This window comes from Lissotriton vulgaris, unplaced genomic scaffold (assembly GCF_964263255.1).
Source record: "Lissotriton vulgaris unplaced genomic scaffold, aLisVul1.2 SCAFFOLD_1578, whole genome shotgun sequence".
Lineage (NCBI taxonomy): Eukaryota > Metazoa > Chordata > Amphibia > Caudata > Salamandridae > Lissotriton > Lissotriton vulgaris.
Window position 1 is genome coordinate 328,736 of NW_028241448.1, and position 27,562 is coordinate 356,297.

Consider the following 27,562-nt stretch of genomic DNA (forward strand, 5'->3'; position numbering starts at 1 on the left):
TACCTACTTCACATGATTGTTATATTATAACAAACACTTCACTCTGCTACGGTGTATGCACTTTCTGGTACTCTGACACATGATGTTAGCTACCTTACCCGTACCCTAGCAGATGAGAACTTTGCGTGTGCACCTCAGAGGAGCAAAAGTAAGTCTCTCTTTTTCTTCCCTGCTGGCTAGTGAGATAACTCGATTCTAAGTGGCCGAAAAAATGATGATCCTTAAATTTTATTTAATTTAGAGGAAACGTTTCCTGAACATCTAAGAATTTAGAATATAATTGATCAGATTAGGCTCCTACTGACAAATCTTGAGAACAGGGACTCCAAAAGCTTGCTAGGCAAGAAAGAGCACCTCAAGGCCATTGGCATACAGGGGTCTTCCTTGGCTGCCTAACATTTACCACAGAGAAGCGACAGTGACTATCCGCGGAATAATACGATTCAGGAGTTGGATGGAGTAGTAGGCCAGAATGTTGTTATATTGAAACCAGATGTCCTACTCCCTAATATCAAGAAAGATCAGGATGCAATCAGCACAGGACTGAATCAGGGGCATAACACAGGCCCCCGCCGCCCCTATGGGGCGGGGAGGGCCTCAAGCTCCAGGGGGCCCCCTCGGCACTGCACTCTGGCCAGAGAGCTCCTGATTGTGCCCGGAGGGGGCCCCTCTGCATACCGTGCAGGGAGGCCCCCTCAAGTTTCGTTACGCCAGTGGACTGAATGGAGAGGCAGGGGTGGCATTAGCGGCCTCCACAGTGAGGATGTAACGAAAAACTCTTTACATCCATGAGAATTCAGTCTATTATATGGGATCCTAAAAGTTGTAAATTTCTGAGGAAAATAAGGTGTGGGATTCAGTACATGAGAGAGTAACACTACTAAACAACACTAGCATATCTTCGACACCAGTGCACTATGGGAAATGGCAGTAAAGTTATACACAAGCTTAATCTGTCCTTGGCATTTAACCAATTCTTTTGCAGTATCCATAAAATGCTTGGCATCTAATTGGACAACTTTGCTTCTTATCCATCCCCTTAAATCTTTAAAATATCTAGAGTAGTTGGGAATGCATTCAATAGGAATCGTTTAGAAGCTCACACATTGCCTATGCAATCATTGCAAAGATAACGTGCAAAATGTCAGTTTAACTTGAATAATTCCTCCATTCTCTAGCTGGAAAAAGTATTGGATTAGTTAATAGTCATTACACCTTCGACAAATTAATAGACTACTATTTACAAACAATGAGAGTTCACCTTCATGTGAAACCCCCAAATCAACAGGAGTATTTTTTGGTACAATGAACTCTTGAAAAATACTTTACTAGGTTCAGTATCTTTACAAATCAGTCTCACAAACTTTCATCTTCACTTGCCCTATAAATAGTACAAGGAAACATGTAGAAAGGTATGAAAAGATATTACAAAAGGGGGTGGGAGAGCCGCGAACATGTCCTTGCCGGATTACCCCATTGCCTCATGGTCACTGTAGTTCAGTATTCTTCGTTTTCGTTCAAAGTGCTCAAAATGGTTAAAAAGTTTGTGGCCATTGCCCGTAAATTCTCAAATCATATCCCTAGACACGTGTTTCTGGTTAAATACCTTCATCAGTGGTCAAAAAAATTTTCTGAGGTTGCTTGACATGCCACCGTCATCTCCTCAGGACAATTATCACTCCCGGTGTGCACGGGCGTCTCCCAGAGCTCGTCAGCTCATGGCTCACGGGAGCCATTTTATATAATACAAAAGGGGGTGGGGGAGCCACGAACATGTCCTTGCCGGATTACCCCATTGCCTCATGGTCACTGTAGTTCAGTATTCTTCGTTTTCGTTCAAAGTGCTCAAAATGTTTAAAAAGTTTGTGGCCAGTGTCCGTAAATTCTCAAATCATATCCCTAGACACGTGTTTCTGGTTAAATACCTTCATCAGTAGGGAAAAATATTTTCAGAGGTTGCGTGACATGCCACCGTCATCTCCTCAGGACAATTACCACTCCCGGTGTGCACGGGCGTCTCCCAGAGCTCGTCAGCTCATGGCTCACGGGAGCCATTTTATATAATACAAAAGGGGGTGGGAGAGCCGCGAACATGTCCTTGCCGGATTACCCCATTGCCTCATGGTCACTGTAGTTCAGTATTCTTCGTTTTCGTTCAAAGTGCTCAAAATGTTAAGTTCGTGGCCAGTGGCCGTAAATGTTCAAATCATATCCCTAGACACGTGTTTCTGGTTAAATACCTTCATCAGTAGGGAAAAATATTTTCAGAGGTTGCTTGACATGCCACCGTCATATCCTCAGGACAATTACCACTCCGGGTGTGCACGGGCGTCACCCAGAGCTCGTCAGCTCATGGCTCACGGGAGCCATTTTATATAATACAAAAGGGGGTGGGAGAGCCGCGAACATGTCCTTTCCGGATTACCCCATTGCCTCATGGTCACTGTAGTTCAGTATTCTTCGTTTTCGTTCAAAGTGCTCAAAATGTTTAAAAAGTTCATGGCCAGTGCCCATAACTTCTCAAATCATATCCCTAGACACGTGTTTCTGGTTAAATACCTTCATCAGTAGGGAAAAATATTTTCAGAGGTTGCTTGACATGCCACCGTCATCTCCTCAGGACAATTACCATTCCCGGTGTGCATGGGCGTCTCCCAGAGCTCGTCAGCTCATGGCTCACAGGAGCCATTTTACATAATACAAAGGGGGGTGGCACTGGCCACAAACTTTTTAAACATTTTGAGCACTTTGAACGAAAACGAAGAATACTGAACTACAGTGACTATGAGGCGCGGGAGTGCGATATAGTCTGTGTATATATTTAAAGTGTATCTGACGCAAGCGGTAGTTGGGGAAAAGGCGCAAAATCTGAGTGCAGCAGTACAGCCAACAGAAAAGAAATATTAGAAAACAGAGTATGTTATAAAGCTCTACTGAACAAGAAGACTGAATGGAAACCTAAAACAATTAAAGATCTTATGTTGACTGTCAGTAAGAAAGACACAGGCACTTTGTGGCATGTCTTAGCTAATTGCAGTAAAAATTATGCAGCAAAAATAGAGGTGGATATCACTGAAAGCTGCTGGTTTGAGAACTGAAATTTTATCTTTGTAATGTGACCCAGCAGCCCTCCTAGGAAGTGAACCAGATAGCGAGTTTATTAGCTATGTTCCCGCTAATAGAGCCATTTGCAATATAGAGACTCTTGTAAATGTACAGGAATTTATATAGCGCAAATCACCACTGGTTTCTAAGCGCTTGCTTAGGGAACCCATCCTGGTATTCCCCTGTGAGATAACCCAGGCAGGGTATCTGCAAGGTGAAAGCCAGGCATCCTGCCACGAGGGGCTGTTGTGGAGATTAAGCAAGCTATTGCCCAGAGTCACAGAGTGTGATCCCATGAATCGAGTAGGCACCGGAGCGAGAATTGTCGAGTCCATGGACATTTTAGGACTAAAGACCCCGCCGAGCCAGGAATTGAACCCTGGTCCCAGGTTGACCTCTGCTTCCTGGTCTGCCTCCTCTAACCAGTGAGCCACACTTCTCCACTTGTAACAATCAACAAAAAGAAGAGGGGCAAGGCTTTCAGCCCTGATAAAAACAGCTGATTTGCAGACTGAGCCCATTCTTTGGGAGTGCTGTGTAAGATACATGGCTTATGCTATATTGCATGGATATCCAATACCACCTTCCTGGCTTGGGGCAGAAATTATGCCTGTTAGATAATTTGCAAAAAATGTATTGTTCTATTGCTCAATAGTGCTAGCCAGACCTAAATCATGGGTTAAGATCAGCAAAGTCATCATAGAATCAAGCCGGCTTCAGCAAGAAACAGGCTTTCAGGTTTGAACTGATCCTGGAAAAAAATTGGCATGCTAAAGAGAGTATCCTTATAGATGTTTTTTGTGGATCTGCAGTCCGTGTTTGACAACGTTCCCAGACACATAATGTGGACATCTCTGCAGGATAAGTGCAATCCTTTGGCCCCTCTGAACATTCTAATTTTGCTGCATCACAAGAACTCTGGTACTGTGAGAAGGGGCCAGTAGACGAAACAAAAACATTCCTTGTCAATAGACCAACAAGGTTGCTCATTAGATCTCCTTTTGTTCTCTTATATTGACCAAGTTGTCAAGGAGGTTAGCAACTGCATTAATAACACCACTAACATATGTGTCACCAGGACTGCCACGTTACTATTTGCATCAATCCTCTACCAGTTTCCAAGATACTCACCGGCCTTCAGAACCTTTTTGATACCTTCACAGACTTCTGCAGACAAAAGAGTTGAGCAATCAACACAGATAAAACAAAACTAATATTGATCATTAATGCTGCATTAGGGGGTCAAAAACAACTTTGTTCTGGGCAATTCCTCCCTGGAACTGGTTAAAGAATTAACATACTTAGGGATTTGATTCTCTTTAAGTATCAGGTGGAAGCCTCCTATATGTAGAATGAGGAGCCTTCTACTACAGAAGGTAGGTACAGCAGTCTGCTTCACTATTGAAAATGGGGGGTTTGTAGTGTCCCTTGCGCTTGAGGTATATACAAGGCCCAGTTCCAAAACGCGTCATTTTTATAGAGCAGAACTTTGGAGTTATTCAAATATCGTACAACTGTAAATCTGTGAAGGAGGGTACCTCAAAAGACCATTGAGACTTCCCCTCTGACACGCCAACAATTCCTCTGTATTTGGACATGGAGATCGCAAACATTGCCTCCTTCACTAAGTCGAGACCATTATTATATATGCTAGTATATAGTGAAGTACTGTATGGGGCTCTCCATAGCTGAGTCACTTCCCGGAGTCACTTTGTGATAGACTCTGCTGCACCGGCAGTGGATCACTGGACTTTATTAGGAGTATAAGGGAAAGGATGAGGTAAATTGGTCTTTCACACCTCTGGAAGTTCTCCTACTCCCTTTCCCCTGATACAGCAACAGAAGTCAAGTTAGTGTACAGGCTTTTGTCGAAGGAGAAAGAGTTTTCAAAAACGGCATAAGATAGTCCGACCAAAGCATTCTTGACCATTAAGCACAGATGCAACCAGAGTCAAACTGGGGTAGAAAATTGCTCTGGCAACAAAATGAAAAATGCACCCCTTTAGGAAACCAGGGGCCCTAATAGAGATAGGGTGCAGTTTTCCTGTTTGATCCACGGCACACCTTTAAGCAGATGCACTAGGTGCAAATGGAAAAAGTGTGCTCTGTCATGCAAAATGCGTTGCCCTCAGGACATCCACGAACTCACGCTGCCCCCAGGGTAGCACATTCAAGAGAAATACAGAGCAGCTGTTTAAAAGCTGCTCTGTGTTTCTCTGTGCAGGTGGCAACCCGTCTGCTCTTTAAAAGAGATTGGAGATCCCCCTGTAGGTAAGTGCAGGTAGTGACTTCAGCCATCTGCAAATGGATGTCTGGGACGTCCGTAGGACCCCCTTTCTCCCCCTCCAGAGGGCTGCCATCAGGGGGGGCGCTGACAGTGTACCGCCTGACAGCTTCTGTGACTCTGCACCCGCGTCTATAATATGGCATGGATTCAGAGACAAAGGGATTCCCTCATTTGCATGGTGCCATTCCCCCTGGCAAATGATGGAATGCCCTCTTGAGAAAACTCTGGCGCTAGATGTGTGCCAGCCCTTATAGTATTACAGAAGTGGCCGCACAAGTTTCTGCGGCCCTTTCTATAATACCAACCTGCCCAAGGACATGCGAAGCTGGTGAAAACACTTGTTGCGCCCCCGGGGCACATTCTGCTGTACGGCCCCTACAGCTAAAAGTTGTCAAGGTTTGCGAATTGGGGAAATTTTCAACCTGCAAAGACTCACTATATAGGTGTTTTGCATGATATGGGTGGCCACATGCTCTCTGCAGGCAATGTTTGGGGTAATACCAGAGAAAAACTGGCCCATCAGCCCATAAACAGGCCCGAAAACGTCCAGAAAAATGCATCCCATACACTAACCTGTCAGACCAGCAGTGCCTGATTGTCCTATAGGTCAGCCCGACACTGCATGCAAATTTGAGCCATTTTTCTTGTGTTAGCCAACACTTTATATCATCAAGCTTGCGACTTTTGAGGATGGCCCCTTTTTATTGTATGCGTTTTTAAGACTTAGGTGCATATTTACAAGACAGTGACTCAGGGCTGCACCGCAAGCCATTTGGCTGCGCCACGCTGCATCACTTTCACAGCACAGGAATGTGTCATATTTGCAACAATATGCCAAATCCCTGAGCTTTCCCCTGCACTAGCGCACAATTGACTGTCATGTGCCAATGCAAATGCAAAAACCACAGTTGATGGACAGAATGCAGAACAATGTCATACATTGACCACTGTACAGTGATCTGGGTCTAAATCCATCGTTTTTTTGCACTCCACACCACCCCAGTTCAGACATGGCCATATGAAAGTGTTCAGGCCCTTTCTACATCTAAGTATAAACTCCCATTTGCAAACATAATTATAGTCTAAGCTGGGTGGAATCCATCCATGTTCAAATTGTAGATGTTGCAGGTGTACCGTCTAATTGCGTAACCCACTTTATAGCAGGTAAAACTTGGGAGCAACTTTGTTGGCAAACAATGACATAAATTGTGGTTAACACTCGCCCCCAAAACTCGTACCCCCCCCCCCCCCCGCCCCCCCGCCCCCCCCCACACACACACACGACTGTGCTTATACGTTAGAAGGCATCCTCATAGAGGGCATTGTTCAATATGTAAACATGGAGACAGACTCTGCTTTTATATATAATGGTTGAGGATTCAGACCAGTTGGTCTAACCGCTGATATTTCAATATAAATGTAGGGGCACATTTTTTTTCTTCCATGAGTAGTTGTGACTTACGGCATGAAACATAGGAATAAAAGTGAAGTAAGGTAAGAATAAGTCGCACCTCCTCACAAATTCATACGGATTCTGTACTGTTTGCTTGGTGTGACCTATCCCACGTGCATTGTGGCCTGTTTCTTGTACATGACACGCTATTTAATGTAATTTTTTGTTTTGTTTAATTAAATACAGGGTGATTTCATCAGTTGTGACAAGTGGGACGGCTCTTGGAAGAGCCTCCTCATACACACCCGACTACGCAAAAGCCAAAATCTCGGCTGCTCGTTTCTTCAAGCTCGTTGACCGTGTTCCCAAAGTAACTCCGTACAGCGAGGAAGGCGAAAAATGGGTAAGAAAAGCCAATGCGTTTTATCTTCCAGGAAACATTAATGGCAAAACTAACTGAATGCGTCACTTTAATTTCCTTTCATATCAGCTCAATTTAACTGGGAATAAAACATCAAGTGTGTTTTCTAGCAAATAAATCGGATAAGTTTGGATGCGGGCCAGTCTGGGAAAGGGAATTCAGTTTCATATTCCATTATCAGCATGTTCATGTTTGTAAAACCTTATCAGCTTTGCACTAGAAAACAGTTGATGCAGTAATGAGATGTAATGTTAGAAGTGTGCACCATGATTAACAAGCATTGGCAAATGCAATAGGTTTAGCCTATGTGATTATTAAGAACTTTAATTGTTTATAAGTTTTAGCTTGGTGAATAGTTGACCAAATGTGCACTATAAGTGAACGAAACACTGTAAAAGTGTTATGACTTGTTTTCGGCCTCTGCAAAATCTATTCATGTTGTCAATGTTTTTTAGACATGTTAACAGCTGTTGTGCAGCATGTCTTATAGTTAGGAAAAAAGTGCTAACCTATACTGGAAACTTGAGGCTGCAGTACCGTGGTAATAGTAAAGGTGTTTGATAACAGCAACATATAATCCACTTCTAGACTTTCATGTGAAAACCCAATGCATTCTATGTGATAAAGTAATGCTTTGTTCCTATTCATCTAATTAGACTAACACACCTGAAAAGAGTAATTTGCATGTGAAACGTTCACGACTAGAGGCAGTGTGTGTGGTTTCTTGGAGTTAGGTGGTCACCCTAGTGCTGTTGCGACAAACTGCAACTGCCGGCACAAATTAAGCACAGCTCTTAATGGTAGAATTCGTCTCTAGCCTCCAAATGCAATCATAATTAAAATGGTCCTATGCTGCTTTTAAATAAAGTAATAGAAGTTATAGGGCAATCTATGAAAGTATAATCTTCATAAGTGACTTGTTTTTTGTTATTATTTTAATATCCTGTTACTGTGAACATACATATTTTATCGGTAACATTGGTATCAATATAAATTTTAATCAATCAGCATTTGTAGAGAGCAGCACTGTCCGCCCTAAGGGTATCTGGGCGCTGGGGTGCAAGGTCTCTGTCGAAAAGCCAGATCTTGGGGTTCTTTCTGAAATCCATTAGGGAAGGTGTCCTGGGAAGAGGGAGGGGCTCTGGGAGGTGGGAGGAGGGAAACGGCAGGAAGAGGGAAAGAGAGGAGCAGAAAAAAGCAAAACAGAGGGCAGGACATGAACAAAAAAAAGCAAAAAGAGGGCAATAAATTAGCAGAGAAGGCACAAACAAAGGGCAAGAATCGAGCAGAGAAGGCACAAACAGAGGTCAAGACACGAGCAGAAAGGGCACATGGGGTAAAAAACGAGGAGAGAAGGCACAAAGAAGGGTAGCAAGCAACAAAGCAGCAAGAGGGTAGCGGGCTGAGGTCAAGCTAGAGAAAGGAGACAGGTGGAGATGGTACGAGGATCTGCTCAATGGAGTTGCGCTTTGCCTTCACTAAGTAGGTTCTGGGGCTAAGGAGGGGCACTGGGTGTCAGGAGGAGGAACACAGCAGGAATAGGGAAGAAAGGAGCAGAAAAAAGCAAAACAGAGGGCAAAAAAAGAGCAACAATGGCAAGAGGAGCGCAAGAAACGAGCAGAAAAAAGTAAAACAGAGGGCAATAAACAAGCTGAAAAGGCAGAAAAAGGGCAAGGAACTACCAAAATATGCTAAAATGACAATATGGCACTCCATATGATATAGTCTGCCTAGCTGGTTACTGCACCGTGCTATCCATCTGAGATTTTGTGTACAATTGTGGGCAAGAGCTGGCATGGTTGGAGTGAGAGAAAAGTGGAGAAATTTGTTGGGGTGGTCATTTTCAACATCAGCCCATTTTAGAGTCCAAGAGATGCAAAGAAGCTGGCGGACTGGATATGTGAGTGATTCCTAACCTGTGGGCAGTTTACCCCCAGTAGTTCTCAACACATTTTTTTAGGAGATGTGCAGGCTGTAGTATCCAGCCCTATTCTAGCAGTGTGGGAAAACTAGGGCCAAAGGTCAACAGTAATATTAATAATTAAGTTATCCAAGTCTGTGAGAAAGCTCATGTTCACATTTATCATATGTGACTTAATTTGCTTCACTCACAGAATATCCTTTTTTATCAGCACATTGTTTGCCTTCAGTTTCTTTCATACTGTGTATTAATCTTGTGCTGTGGCGTGGTGCTCATAAGTATCTATGAGTTCAGGTTATGAGCTGGTGTTTCCCAACGGGACATAATTGACAGATTTGTAGTTAAAGCAGAAGGCAGTGTATGGTTCTCACGGTGCCTGTTAGTGGGTCACTATAATGTTTAGACTACTTGGTCTCTCTGCAGAGTGCACAGAGCAATTGTACGAATTGGGATTATATATGAAAGTGTGTGATGGAGTTACAAAAATGCTGAAATATTAACAGAACCAAATTGTTTAACAGTTGAGTAGGTATGTTCTGTTATGTGCTAGGGGGTTGGGCTGCTGGTCAGAGACACTAAAGGAGAGGGCCCTAGAGCTGTCCGATTATGAACAGAGTTCCTCTCCATTTAGCCATTAGCTCATAGAAAGAACTGTTCTTTACACTTTCCTCACACAATCAAAACAAAAATACAGCTACATGCCTAACCACTCATTTCTCTAGAATGTATGTTTTAAGTTACACAGTAGTTGAGGTTATTGGGTGTTAAGAGTACTACAGAGCCGAGCCCTGGAAATATTTTTTATGTAAATCATACAACAAACATCATACAAAATATAAAAAAAAGTCTCTTTAGTGAATTGAGAGGCAAGGCAGTTATCATGTATACCATGTATTTTGCCCACATTATTATAGAAGAACATTATAATCTATAAAATTAAACACAATATGTTTTTATACAATGGATATTATGCAATCGTATTTGAAAGTACCTGCATATGTGACAAATAAGTAAGTAGTCTTGGTACCATAAAATATTTGCCTAAGATCACACAATTAAAGCAGATAGCCGCAATTTACCCAGGCATTTTGGTTTCACTTTGTACAAGTGGGTGTCTTTTTGTGCTTTGTTTTACCTCATTGTGCATTTTTTCTAGGTTTGTGTAGCGTGTACTCGCACCAAAGGTATTGAAGCACTTTACTTGAGCACCAGTTTGATTCCCCAAGGTCACATTCATTTTTTTAGGAACACTCTATAATATACTTCTATGTGCTTCTAAGATGGCGCCCCATCCATTTCAGAACCTGGGGTCCATTTTACAAGGGTAAACATTAGACGAAACTTGATGGAACACTCCGGGGAGATAGTAGTGAAGATACTTATAGTATGGTAGGGAGAGAAACCTATTATAAAGGTATTGGATGAATGGTATCTACAGCCATCTAAATCATAATAATATCACTCCCAGACCTCTGACGTCAGTTGGAGGTAATGTGGAGTGCTTGATGACTTCAAACACATTTGATGAGATTGTCCACATATTAAACCCTTCTGGGCCGATATACTAACTACCATGAAAACAATATTTCGAAACCAACTCCTGATGAGGGAAGAATGTGTCTTATGTGGGCTGAGCCACCCCCTGTTGAAACATCAAACTGAGGCCAGCGGAGCACTGATATGGAATTGCCTGGCAGTGGAGTTAAACATTCTGGCAGCTAATTGAAAAAGGAAAACTGCCCTTTGTTGACAAACTGGCACTTGAGACTGTGGAATACTTTAGTAATGGAAGGCTTTTCAAACCCGGTCTGTATTATTGATAAAGACTTTGAATCCATACGTCAATCTTTGTTTTATTCCCTGCCAAGTATTACATAACTACAAAGTAATAAAACCACCTCATTATTCTTGTCTTTTATGCTGTTTCGGGGACATAGGGGTGTATTAGGATATGATGAACTTTAACAGGATGCATTTTGGAACAAGCTGCGTGAACCACTTAGCGTGGTACAAACGTGTCATCAATATAAATGTATGGTTCACTAAACTTGTCGAATTAAAACCAAATAGTTATAAAATCAGAAACTTTAACCAATACGCACTCACTGGAGGAAGTGTACAGACTAGTGCAGAGCGAGGGGTCTGCCGGGTGGTCTGAGGACCACCACATTAACAGCTGCATATCTTTATTCACATAGAGACATGACTACGTCTCACGCTCTCTGTCACCATTCCTTATGCCAGTCACGGACGCAGTAGAAGCGAGAATGCAAATGAAGGACAAAGATAACCCCTGTACGTGTTGTGCCATCCACCCTCCACCCCACCCGCCAACTCGCAAGCATGACACTAGCACAGAGGCACATCAGTTCATGTACCCTTAATTATGGGGTTAGAAACAGGGCTGCTCCAGAGTGATGCATTCTTATGCCATGTGAATCCCTTTACATGAGCACCAGTTTGATTACACAAGGCCACATTAGTTTTCACAGGAACCAGGAAATTAAGTGAATAGCCCAGAATCACGGGAAGGTGAGCTGATGCCAAAGCTCAAGCCCAGTTCCCCAGAAACAGTATTTGGCATGCACTGGCCACCCATAACACCACACCATAGTGGCCTGAGTTTTCAGTTGCGCCTACACCTCACTGGAAGATAAGAGTGGTTCCAAAATACTGGTGAGGTGGCACGGAAAATGGGAACGGCAACAATTCACCCCATGTAAACGCTCCAGATTCTGAGGTAGCTGCCAAGATATCCAAATTTAAAGATTGCACAGATGCCATATAATGCTAGATGGTGACTAGTAAATCAATTCCCAAAGTGCTAACCAAACAAAGCTCTTTATTAAATGAACAATAACTTGAAGGTCCAAATGGAGTGTTCTGGTTTCTTTGACCATGTATATATATGTATACAGAATTCCACGGAGTAGTGTCTTATCCCACTCGGATGCATTGTGGGAGATGGGGTCTGTTGGTCATCTGTGGCATACGAATTTCTACATAATCAGTTGTTATGCATCCTGTCATATACAGGCAATACCCACAGATGCAAGCACAATTGCCCAGCATCTGAGTGGGATTAGACACTACTCTGTGTAATTCTGTAGTTCCCTTTCCATGGCAAGTGGCCACAACCAATGGAAAACAGCTTACCTGTTTAAAAAACATCCATAGAACAGATGGCGCTATCTTTAGAAAGCCGAGGAAGGCATCTTACGCCGAAACACATCCTTGCAAATAAAGGTATCTTCTTGGAGGTTCCCGTGAGTGCAGCGTGTTTCTTGTGCTGAAACCGGAGCGTTTATTTGTATGTGGACCCACTTCCACATTTGCTGCACACGTCTTTTGAAGTGCACACTGCCGAAGTGGACTTTGGAGCAGTATATCTATATATCTATATATCTATGCAAAAGAAAGTTGCCCAAATTCAGAGAAGCCACTCACAGGAAGGTTGAACTGCTTTTAATGGAGCTGGCTGCAGAATGCTGTGCAAAAAGGTTTGACCCCAGAGTTCAAAGCGCCTGACGCGTTTCGTGCGGGGATCGCACTTCATCAGAGGCATCACTCGTTCCCTGCTCGTAACTGTGTCTTTTTTATGTGGCTGTGACCACGTGCACAAAGGGCGTAGGCGCGCCCCGGGCATTATGGTCAAAGTAGTCCTTGTAGTTAAACTTCAGTGAGATTGCTTGCAGCAGGGAAATGGATCCAAATGTAAAAACCACAGTGGGCTGGGGAACACTTCAGGACATAACATCGTGCTCCGTGTTACCTCTCCACCTGCTTTTCCTGTCCCTTGGTGCGCCTCCTCACCAGACGAGGCGCGGGTCCATATCATCATGGCCGGGCTTCTCTCCGACCGAGGCTGGCCGGTGTTACATCCAAAAGAAAGTTGCCCAAATTCAGAGAAGCCACTCACAGGAAGGTTGAACTGCTTTTAATGGAGCAGGCTGCAGAATGCTGTGCAAAAAGGTTTGACCCTAGAGTTCAAAGAGCCTGACGCGTTTTGTGCGGGGATCGCACTTCATCAGAGGCATCACTTGTTCCCTGCTCGTAACGGTGTCTTTTTTATGTGGCTGTGACCACGTGCACAAAGGGCGTAGGCGCGCCCCTGGCATTATGGTCAAAGTAGTCCTTGTAGTTAAACTTCAGTGAGATTGCTTGCAGCAGGGAAATGGATCCAAATGTAAAAACCACAGTGGGCTGGGGAACACTTCAGGACATAACATCGTGCTCCGTGTTACCTCTCCACCTGCTTTTCCTGTCCCTTGGTGCGCCTCCTCCCCAGACGAGGCGCGGGTCCATATCATCATGGTCGGGCTTCTCTCCGACCGAGGCTGGCCGGTGTTACATCCAAAAGAAAGTTGCCCAAATTCAGAGAAGCCACTCACAGGAAGGTTGAACTGCTTTTAATGGAGCAGGCTGCAGAATGCTGTGCAAAAAGGTTTGACCCCAGAGTTCAAAGAGCCTGACACGTTTCGTGCGGGGATCGCACTTCATCAGAGGCATCACTCGTTCCCTGCTCGTAACTGTGTCTTTTTTATGTGGCTGTGACCACGTGCACAAAGGGCGTAGGCGCGCCCCGGGCATTATGGTCAAAGTAGTCCTTGGAGTTAAACTTCAGTGAGATTGCTTGCAGCAGGGAAATGGATCCAAACGTAAAAACCACAGTGGGCTGGGGAACACTTCAGGACATAACATTGTGCTCCGTGTTACCTCTCCACCTGCTTTTCCTGTCCCTTGGTGCGCCTCCTCACCAGACGAGGCGCGGGTCCATATCATCATGGCCGGGCTTCTCTCCGACCGAGGCTGGCCGGCGTTACATCCAAAAGAATGTTGCCCAAATTCAGAGAAGCCACTCACAGGAAGGTTGAACTGCTTTTAATGGAGCAGGCTGCTGAATGCTGTGCAAAAAGGTTTGACCCCAGAGTTCAAAGAGCCTGACGCGTTTCGTGCGGGGATCGCACTTCATCAGAGGCATCACTCGTTCCCTGCTCGTAACTGTGTCTTTTTTATGTGGCTGTGACCACGTGCAAAAAAGGGCGTAGGCGCGCCCCGGGCATTATGGTCAAAGTAGTCCTTGTAGGTAAACTTCAGTGAGATTGCTTGCAGCAGGGAAATGGATCCAAATTTTGGATCTATATATATATATATATATATATATATATATATATATATATATATATATATATATATATATTCACTGAAAAAACCATATGTTTCACACCAGTTATAGTTAGGAATTAGCATTTAAAAAACCTATTAAATTCACTAAAAAAACCATAGGTTTCACATCAGTTATAGTTAGCTGGAAATTTTACTGACATAAAACCAATGAAATTCCACGTTATAGTTAGTTGGACTCACTATAACTTGCGCGCCTGCAATGCACTGCTGATGACGTCACATATTACATCACTCATGACATGGTCAGTGACATCACTCATGACATCACTGATGACACCATCCAGTGAATGTGTGTCTTTATGAAAAATAAATATGTTTTACATATGTATTTGTAAAGGACGATGGAAGAATAAATGGTTAAATAAGTGTGTAAATGGATGTTTTTAAAAAAAAGAATTGATTGGTTAACTGCCTTATTAAGTGTATCTTAATGAATACATATATTAACAAGTAATTTTTAAATATTTAAATATATGTATCAGTGTTTCACTTTGTGTATAAGTGGCTGCATGGGTTGGTGACTGACTCACTGTTTGTATGTGTTTTGAAGACAGCATATGTGCAGGACTGTATGGGTGGATGAGTGTGTATATGTGTGTGTTAGTGAGTGAATGCCTGTCTCACTAGTGTCTTTATGAGTAACTACATATGTTTTATTCTTGTATATATGAGCATTGATGTATATAAGTCAGTATATGTGAGAGTGAGAGATTGAAAGAGTTCCTGTTTAAATAAGTATGTGTTTCTATAAGTGATTGTTTAAGAGAGTAAGTATGTGTAAGTTTCCTTAGAAGTAATGTGCTAATGTATGTATAGCTGTATTTGCAAATAAATGGATGTTCAATAGTTTATTTGCATGTGTGTGAGTAACTTTTGTAAGACTGTCGGTGTGTAACAGGATGTATATGTGTATCACTATATATGATGAGTAGAATATGTATGAGTGACTATATAGAACTGTTGGTGTATGAGTGGATGTGTATATAGATGGTGGAATTACTGAATTGGTTATTGTAACTGGTATGGGTATCTCCATTTTTTTGAAAATGTTAGTTTCTATTGTTTGAATATGTGTTTCAATGGTTACATTACACTGAAAGGAGGTCTATCAGTCTGTCACAAGGATGGTGTCATCAGTGATGTCATGAGTGATGTCACTGACCATGTCATGAGTGATGTAATATGTGACGTCATCAGCAGTGCATTGCAGGCGCGCAAGTTATAGTGAGTCCAACTAACTATAACGTGGAATTTCATTGGTTTTATGTCAGTAAAATTTCCAGCTAACTATAACTGATGTGAAACCTATGGTTTTTTTAGTGAATTTAATAGGTTTTTTAAATGCTAATTCCTAACTATAACTGGTGTGAAACCTATGTTTTTTTCAGTGAATTTCAAACGTTTTTTAAATGCTAATTCCTAACTATAAGTCTCACTTTATAAATAAGACTTTTAGCACTCTAGTTGTTCTTTAGAACACTCTGGTACATTCTGTTATTGGGCTACAGTTGGGCTACATCTAGCTGATATTTGGGCTACATTTGTATTTTTTGGTCTCTGGTGGCCATCTTTGGGCTACATTGGGCTACATTTGGGCTACATTTTGGCTCTAACATATATAAAGCCCAATGTAGCACAATACATATTTTTCAAAAGTAAATTTTTGTAAAAACCACTTCAGAATAGGGCTACCTGTCCCTACAATTATCCCTTTTTTTTTTTTTGCCTTGGAGCGCTCCCGGTGCGCGCCCCGGTGCGCGCCCGGGAAAGCGTTCTTCTATAAAGCGCCCCGGGGCGCGCTCCGGGGAGCGTCCCGTGAGCGTCAATATCGCGAACGAAAACATGATCGTGACGTATCGCGTAGCCGCGTCCGCGTGATACGCACGGCGTAAGCGCACCCGGAAGTACTCGAGCGAATACGATCGCGCAACGTAAACATCCGACGCGCTTACGCTACGCGACCCGGAGCGCGCCCCCGGGCGCGCCCCGGGCGCGTAGCGTGAGCGCGTCGGGTCATGTGACCTGAAAATAACACTTTTCATTGGTTCATAATAGTTTTGGTTTCATAATGATGAAGCCCCTGGTCTTGTGACCTGAAAATAACACTTCTCATTGGTTCAGGACAGTTTTTTTTCCAAATGATGAAAGATCCCACCTTTTTTCCTTATTCTGACTTTGTCCTTTGACTGAGGAAGACCTGTTTGTACATCTCTGTACCTTTTTGATCTTTATAATGGCTTCAGTAGCAGCAGCAGCTGGTGCATCTGCCCCACCACCACCACCACCACCAGCAGGACCAGCTCAAGATTATATTGGTGGTCAAGAAGAGGAGGAGGAGGAAGAGGAAGAGGAGGAGGGGAGGAGAAGATGGCTGCCTGAAGAAAATACCCCATACAAACCCAAGCCACACATTGTATGGGAGTTTTTTTCAATCCCAGAGGGCAAGAAAAAAGTGAATCTGCAATGAAGAACTCTCAAGGGGCAACCCAAACAAAAAATATTCATTTGGTAACTATACCATGATTCGTCATATGACCCGAAAGCACCCAAACAACTATTCTCATGCAGAGCTCAGGGAACTGGCCAGTAACCTCCCCCAGTCTTCAAGGACCACCTCCCAAAGAAACAAACCCACTTCATCGGAACCAGAAACATCAGAGATGATGCCTTGTATTCAGCCAAGATTTGCTGATTTTAAAATCACTTGTTCTGCATGTGGCAAGTTTATCGCCTATGGTGAAAAAAGCGTAAAGCTCATCGTCCTTGCAGGTGATAATCACAAGTGCCCCAAAAAGAAGTAATTTTTTGTTTTTTTTGTTTTTTTGCTCCAGTTGAGCCAGTTTCAATTCCCTTTTTTTGTTTCTCCCCCTAAAAAAATACAAAAAAAATATAAAACTGTTTTGAAAAGCCAAAAAAAGTACAAAATGTTCAAAAAACACAAAAAAAAATAAAACAACAAAAAGAAGAAAAAAAAGTTCTTTTTAGAACTACCTCCAATATCTAAAAAAAGGCTTCATTTTTTAAAAACTCTGTCATCTTTTTTCCTCATAGTACGCTCCCCGGGCCGCTCCCCGGTGTGCGTACCGGGCGCTCCCCCCGCGCAAAACAAAAAAACAAAAAATATTTTAAATGCCCCGCGGGGCCCTTTTATAGCCCCCACATCAAACCTAGGGGATCAAAGGGGGTCTATCCCTGACACCTTATGGTCATTTCCCCCTTTGTGTTAGCCACCTCTTGTGTCTCGATTTGACCGAGACACAAGATGGCGGCCGCTCCGGACTGTTTCGAATGTTTACAGACACCCAAGAGCCAATCAGCTTTCCGTGCGCACCTCGCGTGGCGCGCCCGGAGCGCTCCCCGGGGCACGTACCGGGGCGCTGCTATAGATATATATATTTTTTTGAACCTAAATTTCTCAAAATCCACTGGAGCACAGAACTTGAACAGAAGTTATTGGCACCGTTAACATTGGCAGCAGGTACATTGCACAAGGACACAGTGCCTTCTTTAAACAGCAAGTTTAACGTGCAACACCTGCCCATGCTGAAGTGAGAGAAGAGTAACTTGTCCTCAAAATGCCATAGAGGTGCAAAAAGGGAAACACAAGTACATACATCCTCCCTGTCACTTATTTTTGAGCCAGCTGAGGGGCTGGAGCAGGGATCACTCGAGAAGGACCCCCTAAGGCTAACAGATGCTGTTTACTGGATTTTCCAAGTTGCTTGCAAACCAAAGGAAGCACTAGAGTGGGGCCCTGATTCAGCCACTGGGGTACTTGTGAGTGCTGCTCCATTTGCAAACAAAAGAGAGCACTAGAGTGGTTCTGCTATTCGGTCCCAGGAGACTGGTGAGTGCGCGTTGCGATCAGAGCGTTGGCTTCCCACAAAGTACACAGAACTGTGATCACGAGGTCTCCATTGAGACCAGCACAGCTCGCTGAGCCCATGGCAATCATGCAGCAATGTAGCTTCAAAGAAAGGATGTAGATCTTGTAGTGACGGCAGGGGTTCTGACATGCTTAAAAGAAGTTCCACCAGATCGGATGAAAACAGCCATTGGCAACTGATAAGAGAAACACAGGGGAACAACAGGAAATAGGATGCTACAGCCAAGAGAAATGGAGGAAAAGCACATGAACCAATGAAAAGTAAGGGTTGGCCATAAGCTCCTATTAAGATTTATTATAAAAAGAATACATTTCACAAGCACAACACAAGCGATGTGCGGGAGAAACGTAAAACGGGCAGTGAACCCTGCTTAGCATCCAGGCCCTACTTCCGCTCAATACATTGTGCAGCCACGTGCTATAGTATGAATATATCAACTGCAGGGTACAGTGCTGATGCTGACACTGCACTGGCAGTTGAGCTTGGGCCTAGTCCCTCTGTCCTCTTCCAGCCCTAAGAGATTGAGTCTGTTGAATTATATAGCAGCATTTATATGAGGCTTACAACCCCTAAGTGCAAAAACAACCTCTCCAAATTTAAAGAGGACTTGTTAGCAATTGCTCACTGGATGACAGCAAACTGCTTGCAGCCTAATGCTGCCTAGTTGGAAATTATTGTGCTTGGGAGAGATAGTGATCTTTGGTCAGAACAGTGGTGGCCTGATAAACTCAAACCTGCACCTCTGCCTGAAGAGGCGGTCAAGAATTAAGGTTTTTGGATAGATAGTGATCTTGCTTTTGATACCCAAGCTTTAGCAGGGTCCTGTTTTGGACTCCTAAGGGGGTTGAAACCTCTGCTTGGATATTTTGAACCAAAAATCTGCCAAACCCTCCTTCAAGCTACAATTTTAGCCAAGTTAGATTGTGGCAACTCTCTTTATTTAGGCGCCAATAAATCTTGTATCCTTTGCCTCCAAAGAATTCAGAATGCTGCAGCACTTGCTCTGTCGGCACTTCCCAAGTTGTGTTTGCTGTCTAAGTTTTTGCCTAGGCTTCACTGGCAGCCAGTAGTTAAAAGAATCCAGTTTAAGTCTTTGTGTGTGGCCCACAAAATTTTGACTCAACAAGGCCCTCCGATTTTAGCTGATTTGTTAGTCCAGTATGTTCCGAATCGCCTTCTGCGCTCTGCCAACTCGGGGTTGGTTTGTACCCCTCGATTTCAAAGAGCTAGAGCTGGTAGTCGCTCCTTTAAAGTTCTGGCGGCCCACCTATGGAATTCCCTCCCGACGTCCATTAGAGGGCTTCAGAATCATCTGGCTTTTCGAAAGGCTATAAAGACCTGGCTCTTTCTGGTGTAAGTTCCATTTCTGTTTGAGTGGTCTCTAGGCACTTGTTCTTTGGGTAGCGCTGGGACGCCCCGTCGCTGGGCCAGCTATGCGCTCTTTACATTCTTAAATAAATAAATAAATACATAGATGGGGCTCTGAAGTGCTTGCCTACATGGATAGTATACTATACGGTGCAGGTCATGTGGATGGAAGGGTGTTGTCTTTGGTTTGATGCTATGTGGAAAGTCCTTCCATGTCGTGTGTGATGACCACTGAGGTGCGGTTGTCGTGTTAGGGGATGTAGCAAGTAGCAGTGTGGTGGATGATGAAGTGTAAGAGACAGACACACAGTTTTTATGGTTTTCAGTATGCTGGTAGCTTTCAAAAGCTTTGCAGGTCTCTTTAAGGTATTCTCCATGATAAAGTCTGTTTAGTTGGTTACCGCACTGAGTTGTCAAATCTGACATTTTGTGTATAGTTATGGTCCTGAAATGGTCCTGAAATGGCATGGTTTGAGGGAGAGAGAAGAGATCTATTGGGATGGGCATTTTTATGAGCGTCTTTGTGAGATGTAAAGAAGTGGTCAAATTGTATAAATATTTGGAACCTTGAGTAGTGGATGATATTAAAGTCCTCCAAATTATCCAGTAACGTGTGACAGATCTCTTTAGTTATTCCATGCCTATTTATTTGGTGATGTTTGTTTTTTTAGCTGTACAGTGAAAATAGGCAACTCTCTAAGAAGATATGCCTTATGTGAATTTAAGAGGTATAAGCTAACGTTTCTGATGACACTACATATTATGGTCTTATTATTATCAATCAATCGGGATTTATAGAGTGCAGCTAATCTCTCACAAGGGTATCCAGGCATAATTATTGTAGGCCATAACTATTATATATGCAAATACATAACTATATAATGCCACGGCAAACCATAGGTCGGCCCTCCTTCACTTATCTACATTGACAGCAGTTTGTGGGGTGTTATTTCTAATTTGTGGGTTAGAAGCTGAGGACTGCGCTTGAAGGTGCAATTGTTTTCTGGGCTCTGTTGCCGCAATGTCGGTGATGCAATTATCTATGAAATAGCCATGTTTTCAATTGTCTTTTGAAGTGCATGTGCACCTAAGTGCTTCTAATGTTGGATGGTGGTGAATTCCAGAGCTCTGGGCTTATACCAAGAAAGCAGTGCCTCTTACGGATTTCTTATGGTAAGGTGGGATGATGAGAAGTGGGGCTAGCCTGGAGCGCAGTATTATGTTTGGTTTGTATTGCATGGATTTAACTTGTAGGTATAGTAGTATTTTTTCCTTGAGAGGCTTTGTGAACAATGCAGAGTGCCTTGATAATTGCCCTACTAGCTATGGGTAGCCAATGGAGCTATTGCAGAACTGGGGTCAAAAACCGTCTCTTGGGTAAAGACAGAGAAGAAGCCTTGTGGCAACATTTTGGAGGAATTGTAGATTGCCCCTGGTAACCTTAGCTATGCAGCAAATGTCAATTGTCATAAAATAGAAGATTGGGAGTAATCTGCATTACAGTAACGTTATGGTAGCAATAATTTCTTGTGACTTATGGGGTAGAAAGTAAAGCATTTTGGCACAGAGTATGATCTTGCACACTTTCATGCTTACTTTGTTGGAACATGGTACCAGATCTCAAGATGCCCCTAACTGTCAAAAGCGAAGAACTTGATTTTTAAATGACGATCTATACACTGTGAAAATCATCAGTATGTAAATTGTGCCCTCTGAAATTCTTTTCACAGAGTGATTTCAAAGGAGGGATTGAGTTTGTCGGCTGTAAGTTCACATACCCTTCTCGCCCTGACATCCAAGTGTTGAATGGTCTCTCTGTGTCTGTGAAACCGGGGCAAACATTGGCCTTTGTTGGCAGCAGTGGGTGTGGCAAGAGCACCAGTGTGCAGCTCCTGGAGCGCTTCTACGACCCTGACAATGGCAAAGTAGTAAGTAATATGATGTCCATGTTAGCAATTTCCATTTTGAATGCAAGCTGTAACACTTTACAAATTGTGAGTGTGCACCTCACTGACTTTCATTGAGTTTTTGTGTTGCTGTGTGGTGTTCTCACCTTCTTGTGGCGTTAGAACCAAGGGTGCGGGGATGGCCCCAGCCTCCCTATAAATCTTTAATGGAGTTCAGATGGAGAATTGTCAATGAAGAGGCCTGTGTACAAGTGCAATCTGTCCTGTGACAGGAAAACTGTCTCATGACAGGCAACTCCCTTTTGACAAAGTGTTGCTAATACTTTTAAAACAAGAGCTGTTTTTGGAGTAGAGGTGAGAGGAGAATGCAACATCATTTCAGGAGTTTTCTAACACATACATTACCAAAGACATAGTTGCTCTAAGAAGTAAAGTACATATATCCTAGTATTTATGTATCAGCAGCATGGAAAGAACATCAAAGGCCCTTAAATCAAGTGGTGGTGATGGCTAGCACCCCTACTCAACAAATTGTTCCAGCACCACTCCTCTCCTTTTGTTTTGTTGCTTATGGTTTCTGTGTAGGCAGTGTAGGGAAAAGCTGCATTGCCTTCGTTGTTACAAGTACCTTATCTCCACCTTAGTGTCTGTTGGGCCACTTGTTATCAATTTTGTTTCACTTCGTACAGCACTCTAGATCTCTATTGTCTGTTGTGGAATTGGTTGCTTAGCAGCTGCCTCCCTCAGCTTTTAAAAATATTAACAATTTTCTTCCAAAAATAGCATCCAGCAATGTCCATATCTTGATGAATGCCGATGATGTTGTTATATTAGATCTTACACCAATCGGCCTAAGACGAAATCTAAAGGCATTAACTTGCTACACAGAAGAAAACTTTTTAATGGGAATTATTCTTAAAACAAAAGTTGTATCTTTTAGAGAAAAAAACAATTCTCTCATTTTAATTGGACACTTGGGGGTAAACCAATAGAGGTAGTTAAAGAATATACCTATTTGGGGAGAATCTTTTTGCAAACATTACAAAACTCCTCCCATCTTCAGCATATAGGCCTCAAAGCAGACGCCCATATTGGCAGGCTAAAGCGTATATTCCTCCTCTGGGCATGGACATTTTCATTCTTTATTAGAGGTTCATAGTATGAAAACACCTTCTATCTTATCATAGGCTTTAGAAGACATCCTAATCAATAACTGTCAAGCAGCAAAAATAAGAGAAGGGAATTTGCTTCGTAAATTGATAAAAGTCAATCAAGCAGTTTCAGCCCAAGCATTACGGCTCAAGCTATCTTTAGTCAGCTCTTATGCTAGAGCCATCTCCAAATAATAAGATGGGTTTATAATCTCTTGCATGTCAATCCTGGATCTTTAAGGAGCATATTGAAATTAGAGACCTTTAAAAATGAGTAGTTGCAGTATACTTTCAATAAGAGTCTTAGTATAGCATTAAATCGCTCACACTGCACAATGCACTTTTAAAATTTTGGACCCCCGCACACCTGAGGTTATTATTAAAAAATCTGTTCCAAGAATAAGCTACGATCTTAATGTCAAACACTTTTCTCAACTAAAACAATATGCACAGTACACAGCTACAGTAGAATATAAATCTTAGCAAGCATATTTACGTTTTAGTCAATAGGGTCCAGCGCTGTATTATCTTAATACGACTAAGGATTTGAATAACTGGGACAATACTACAGGTATATGCGATTTGTGTAATGGCGGAGTGCAAGATTTATTACATGTACTGTTTGTATGTCCAAATTTGACTCTGGTAGAGGCCTGATGTCGGTATTTAAAACCCATCTGTTTTAGATATAATATATCCACAGTGCAAGGTCTTATAATGCTCTGTTAATCACCACCTAATAAATATGTCTGTCATAATCTGTTTCTGTTTTTATATTTTTAAAGATTTTCTTGAAAATCTTTGAAAGTAGATATTTTATAACTGGTTTTATAAAGAAAATCAAATTGTACTTTAAATATTTGTTGAGCTCAGTAGAGGTCTAAATAAAATTAAATAAAATTCTTGAATCTTAATAAAATGCAATAATGCAATGGGCCTTTAAGACAAGAATATATCCAAAGCACATTTGTCAAATAATCAAATTAATAATAACACGCCTGAATACAAAAGGACCACGCTGCATCTAGTCCTCTCGAAATAAAACAACAGAATTAACAAATGAGAGTGAGTGAGTTAACTCTTCTCTACAATAAAACACAGCACTTTTAAATAATTTTCAGTGTTGCAATGCATAGTATTTAAAATAAAGTGTATGGAAAAATGTCTAATTGGTACGTAGCATCTCATAAGCAACAGAGAAAAAAAATAGCAGAATGAATAGCTAGTGAAAATGAGTATACATTCTGGACAATGAAAACACAATTTTCCTAACACAACTTTATGTAAGGAGGCAACAGTAAAAAGTCACACGCACAGCACCAATCAAATTATTATTCCATAACACCTTCAGGCACATTATATCCATTGGCTGTTAAATACATGATTAGTTGCACAGAAGAAATCCTACTTTTTTTTTTTCAAATATTTTTTATTAGTTCTCGCTTTGCAAACACAAGAAAACAATCTGGAGCATAAACACGACTCACATCTCAATATTCCGTTCTTAAAATCAGCAGTAAATATTACACAGTCACAAATATACAATATTACTATTTTCATAACGCCGGATACCCAAAATGTGTTTTGCCATCCTGGGGTATCAGTCCCCCTCTGAGTTAGAGTCACTGTCTTCCTGATCTGATGGAGGATCACAAATTTCCTCTCTGTAGGTATTCCATGCACCCCATATTTTTTCCCACTTTTTTGGGCACCCTCTATTACTGTATACTGCCCTCTCAGCTATCATGGTTGCGTCCATATCTTTGTTCCATTTTACTAGGGTAGGCACCTCCACAGCACCCCATTTCTGCGCTATATTTCTTTTTGCCACCATTATGCCCAAGGTAACCCAGCTTTGTCCCGAATGCATGAGGTCATTAGGCTCCCATATGTTTAGGAGGCAGCGCCTGGGCTCAGGTATCACTGATACCTCCTCCACCTGTGAAATTGTTCTCAACACCTGCGTCCAATATTCCACTATCCTGGGAAAATCCCACATAGCATGGTAGAAGGTCCCCTCTTCCCCACAGCCTCTCTGGCAGTAGGAATGTGCATTCTTTCCTATTGCATGTAGGGTGTATCTGGTGTAGTAGGAGCGGTGTAGAATACGTAATTGCACCAGTCAAAGTCGTGAAGGGATACCCATCTCCCTCGGGACGCCAATGCTTCCTGCCACTCTGAGTCGTCGATGTCCGCAAGATCGTGTACCCATTTATCCCTCAGTGGTCCGTCGGGTCAGGGAGGTTATATACAAGCTCACAGTAGGTTAGAGAGGTTGCCTTCTTCGGCATATAGTCTGTCAACAATCTATCTTCCATTGGGGATGCCTCTGGGACCTCTGAGCCGGTCACTAATGCCCGCACCAGAGCGTGTTGTATCTGTGTGTATCTGAACAGTTCCGAAGGGGCCAGTTCATACTGTTGTTGTAAGCTTTCAAAGGAAACACTTCTGCCACATATCAACGAGCGTTGATATCCCAATGTCATCCCAACGGTCAAACCCTTTACTGTGTCTGAGGCTTCCTAACCGCTTCGTGTCCCAGAAATCGTACTTTTTATGAACGCAAAAACCAGTGAAAACAAAGAACTGCTACTGCACGTATATAATGTCAACATGGCAACAAGAACATTTTACTTTGATTAAACAAAGACAGAGACTTATAGTTGAGGAGAATTTGGCTGATTTTCTGAAATGCAATGAGGCACATGCACATGTGCAGCTTGTGCACAACCAATAAACATGCACTTTTAAAAATGTGACCTGGTGCAGCCTGCTCAAACCTATGTTAGGTATTATTATTACTATTTTTCTAATATAAAAATAATTTTCCACACATGCCAAAAGCAAACCCATAAGCAACCACCTGTGCCCATCCACTACCGTTCCACTACTGCAGCCGGCGTTTTAGTTTTTTCTGCTAACTTTCCTACCCTGTGCTAATCCAGGGCCCAGGTGCTAAAGGTGAGACCTGTTGTCACTACTCCTCCTGCTGGCCTCGACTCCTTTTCAGGTGAGATATTGTCTGACAACTGTCATATTGTAGCTTCCTTTCTGATAAAATACGTTTTAGCTACCAATTACACTATGAAACACTAAGATTCTCTACTACGGACAGATAAACAAATATATTATGATATGCCACTTGTTTTTTGTTGGTGTCACATCAGTTTTTGCAAACTATAAATCCCTTTTTTTTTATTATTTATTGTTTCTCCAAATACTTCCTGCTTAATATTAAGGACTTATGGCGTATACCATACAAAAGCTAAAAAACGATGATGGATTCAACCCAGATCTGTGACTGGGGGGTGAGCGCTCCGTCCATCATTTCGGTGTGTTTGCTGTAAACCATATAAAAGCCCTGTGTTTTGTTTCTTTCACATAATTATTTACACCAAAGAACGTGTTTGTATCTATTTTTATATCCAATTATCTTACATATGTAATCATAACAAATGGAAAAAGAGGAGATTCTTCTATCTTAATTGTGAGACGTCATCTTCTATGTGCCTGTTGCTATCTGAAGACAAATCATTTTAATTTTGTTGTTAATTATTTTTTATTGTTTTATGAGTAGAAAACCAGGTTATCTGTACAGTACGTATTTGCCGTTGCTGGATCATTAGTTTGTTTTATGACAAAGTTCCATCACCACATTTATGCCCCTTCTGTTCCCCCATCACGTCCCAAAACAGCAGACGCCATACCCAGCTAGAAATGCAAAAAGAACAATTGATGGACAGAATGCTGAACAATGTCATACATTTACCCCAGTACAGAAATCTGGGCATAAATCCATATTTTTTTTTGCTCCCTGTGCCATTTCAGTTTACACCCAGTCATGTGCAGATCAGTCTTGACCATGTTCCCCAATGTAAGCAGTCCAGTACAAACTGCCCAGAATGATGGATTAAACCCAGATCCTTGTGACAAGGGGTGAATGTTTGCATTGTTCAGCATTTCGTCCATCATTTGTTCCTTCTGCTTTTATCGCCCTAAGTGGAAAGGGTGTGCCCAGGCGTGCGTTCAGTACTCACTGCGTCATTAGATTCAAGCTAGCCTGGCTGATGCGGGAGATGCTACGAAACCGGTCCCAGGATGCTTGTTTCAGGTACAGAGAGGACCTGGCTTGGTAGTTCGGGCTGGACTGTTCCCATGAGGGGCAGGGGCAATACTGATTTGTATATGGCTGGGTCCAAACTGGGATGGAGTGGTGAGTAAAAGTACAATGGATTAAACCCAGATCCTTGTGACTGGGGCTTAATATTTGCATTGTTCGGCATTCCATCCATCATTTGTTCCTTTTTCATACCCAGATAGGCCATCCTTCCCAAGTTCAATCTCAGCCCCTGCCCTCTTTGCAAAGATGCTGGGGGTGACCGGTCCATGAGCCCTATATCTTGTTGTGCTCATGTGGGCATCCGCAGGATTGATAAACTGCCTCTTCTACAACCACGCAGTAGTCCATTTCCCCAAGCTACTCTTGTTTTGGCTGGGGTGCCGCACATCTCCAATACTTGGCTATATCTTTTTTGGCAAGTGATCACCTGATCCCTACTAAGAATTACTGTCCCCGGAGGCCGTCTCACCCCAGAATCATTCCTAATATTCCTATCATGTCCCCCGAAATGGAAAAGATTCTATCCCAGTATTTGAGTATAATCGGGGATTCCCAAATGGTATGTATCCAGTTCACGGTGGGGCCATGCATCTGAAACATTCTGAGGTCTAGGTTCTTCTCATCAGCCAGGTGAGGTGTAAAATAGACCCTGCGGAGAAATTTTAACTGGATTAATAAGCCTCACTCACAGGACATGAAAACCTGGATTGGGGTTTGGTGGTTGGCTGACTTATTGTGAGACATAGAAATATGGCTGCATAAATCTTCCCTCCTGGATTTCATTTGAAATATCCCAAAGTTACTTCGCAATATTT

The 27,562-nt window shown here is 42.5% G+C and overlaps 1 protein-coding gene across 1 annotated transcript in view; it reads left to right on the forward strand.

Moving 5' to 3' along the window:
- The window catches only part of ABCB11 (ATP binding cassette subfamily B member 11), a 404,070-nt gene that overhangs the window by 294,986 nt on the left and 81,522 nt on the right, over positions 1–27,562 (forward strand). Inside the window, exons 25-26 of the mRNA XM_086948098.1 lie at positions 7,032–7,188; positions 21,300–21,497. Of these exons, the coding sequence (XP_086804224.1) occupies positions 7,032–7,188; positions 21,300–21,497 (355 nt within the window). The remainder of the gene's footprint in view (positions 1–7,031; positions 7,189–21,299; positions 21,498–27,562) is intronic.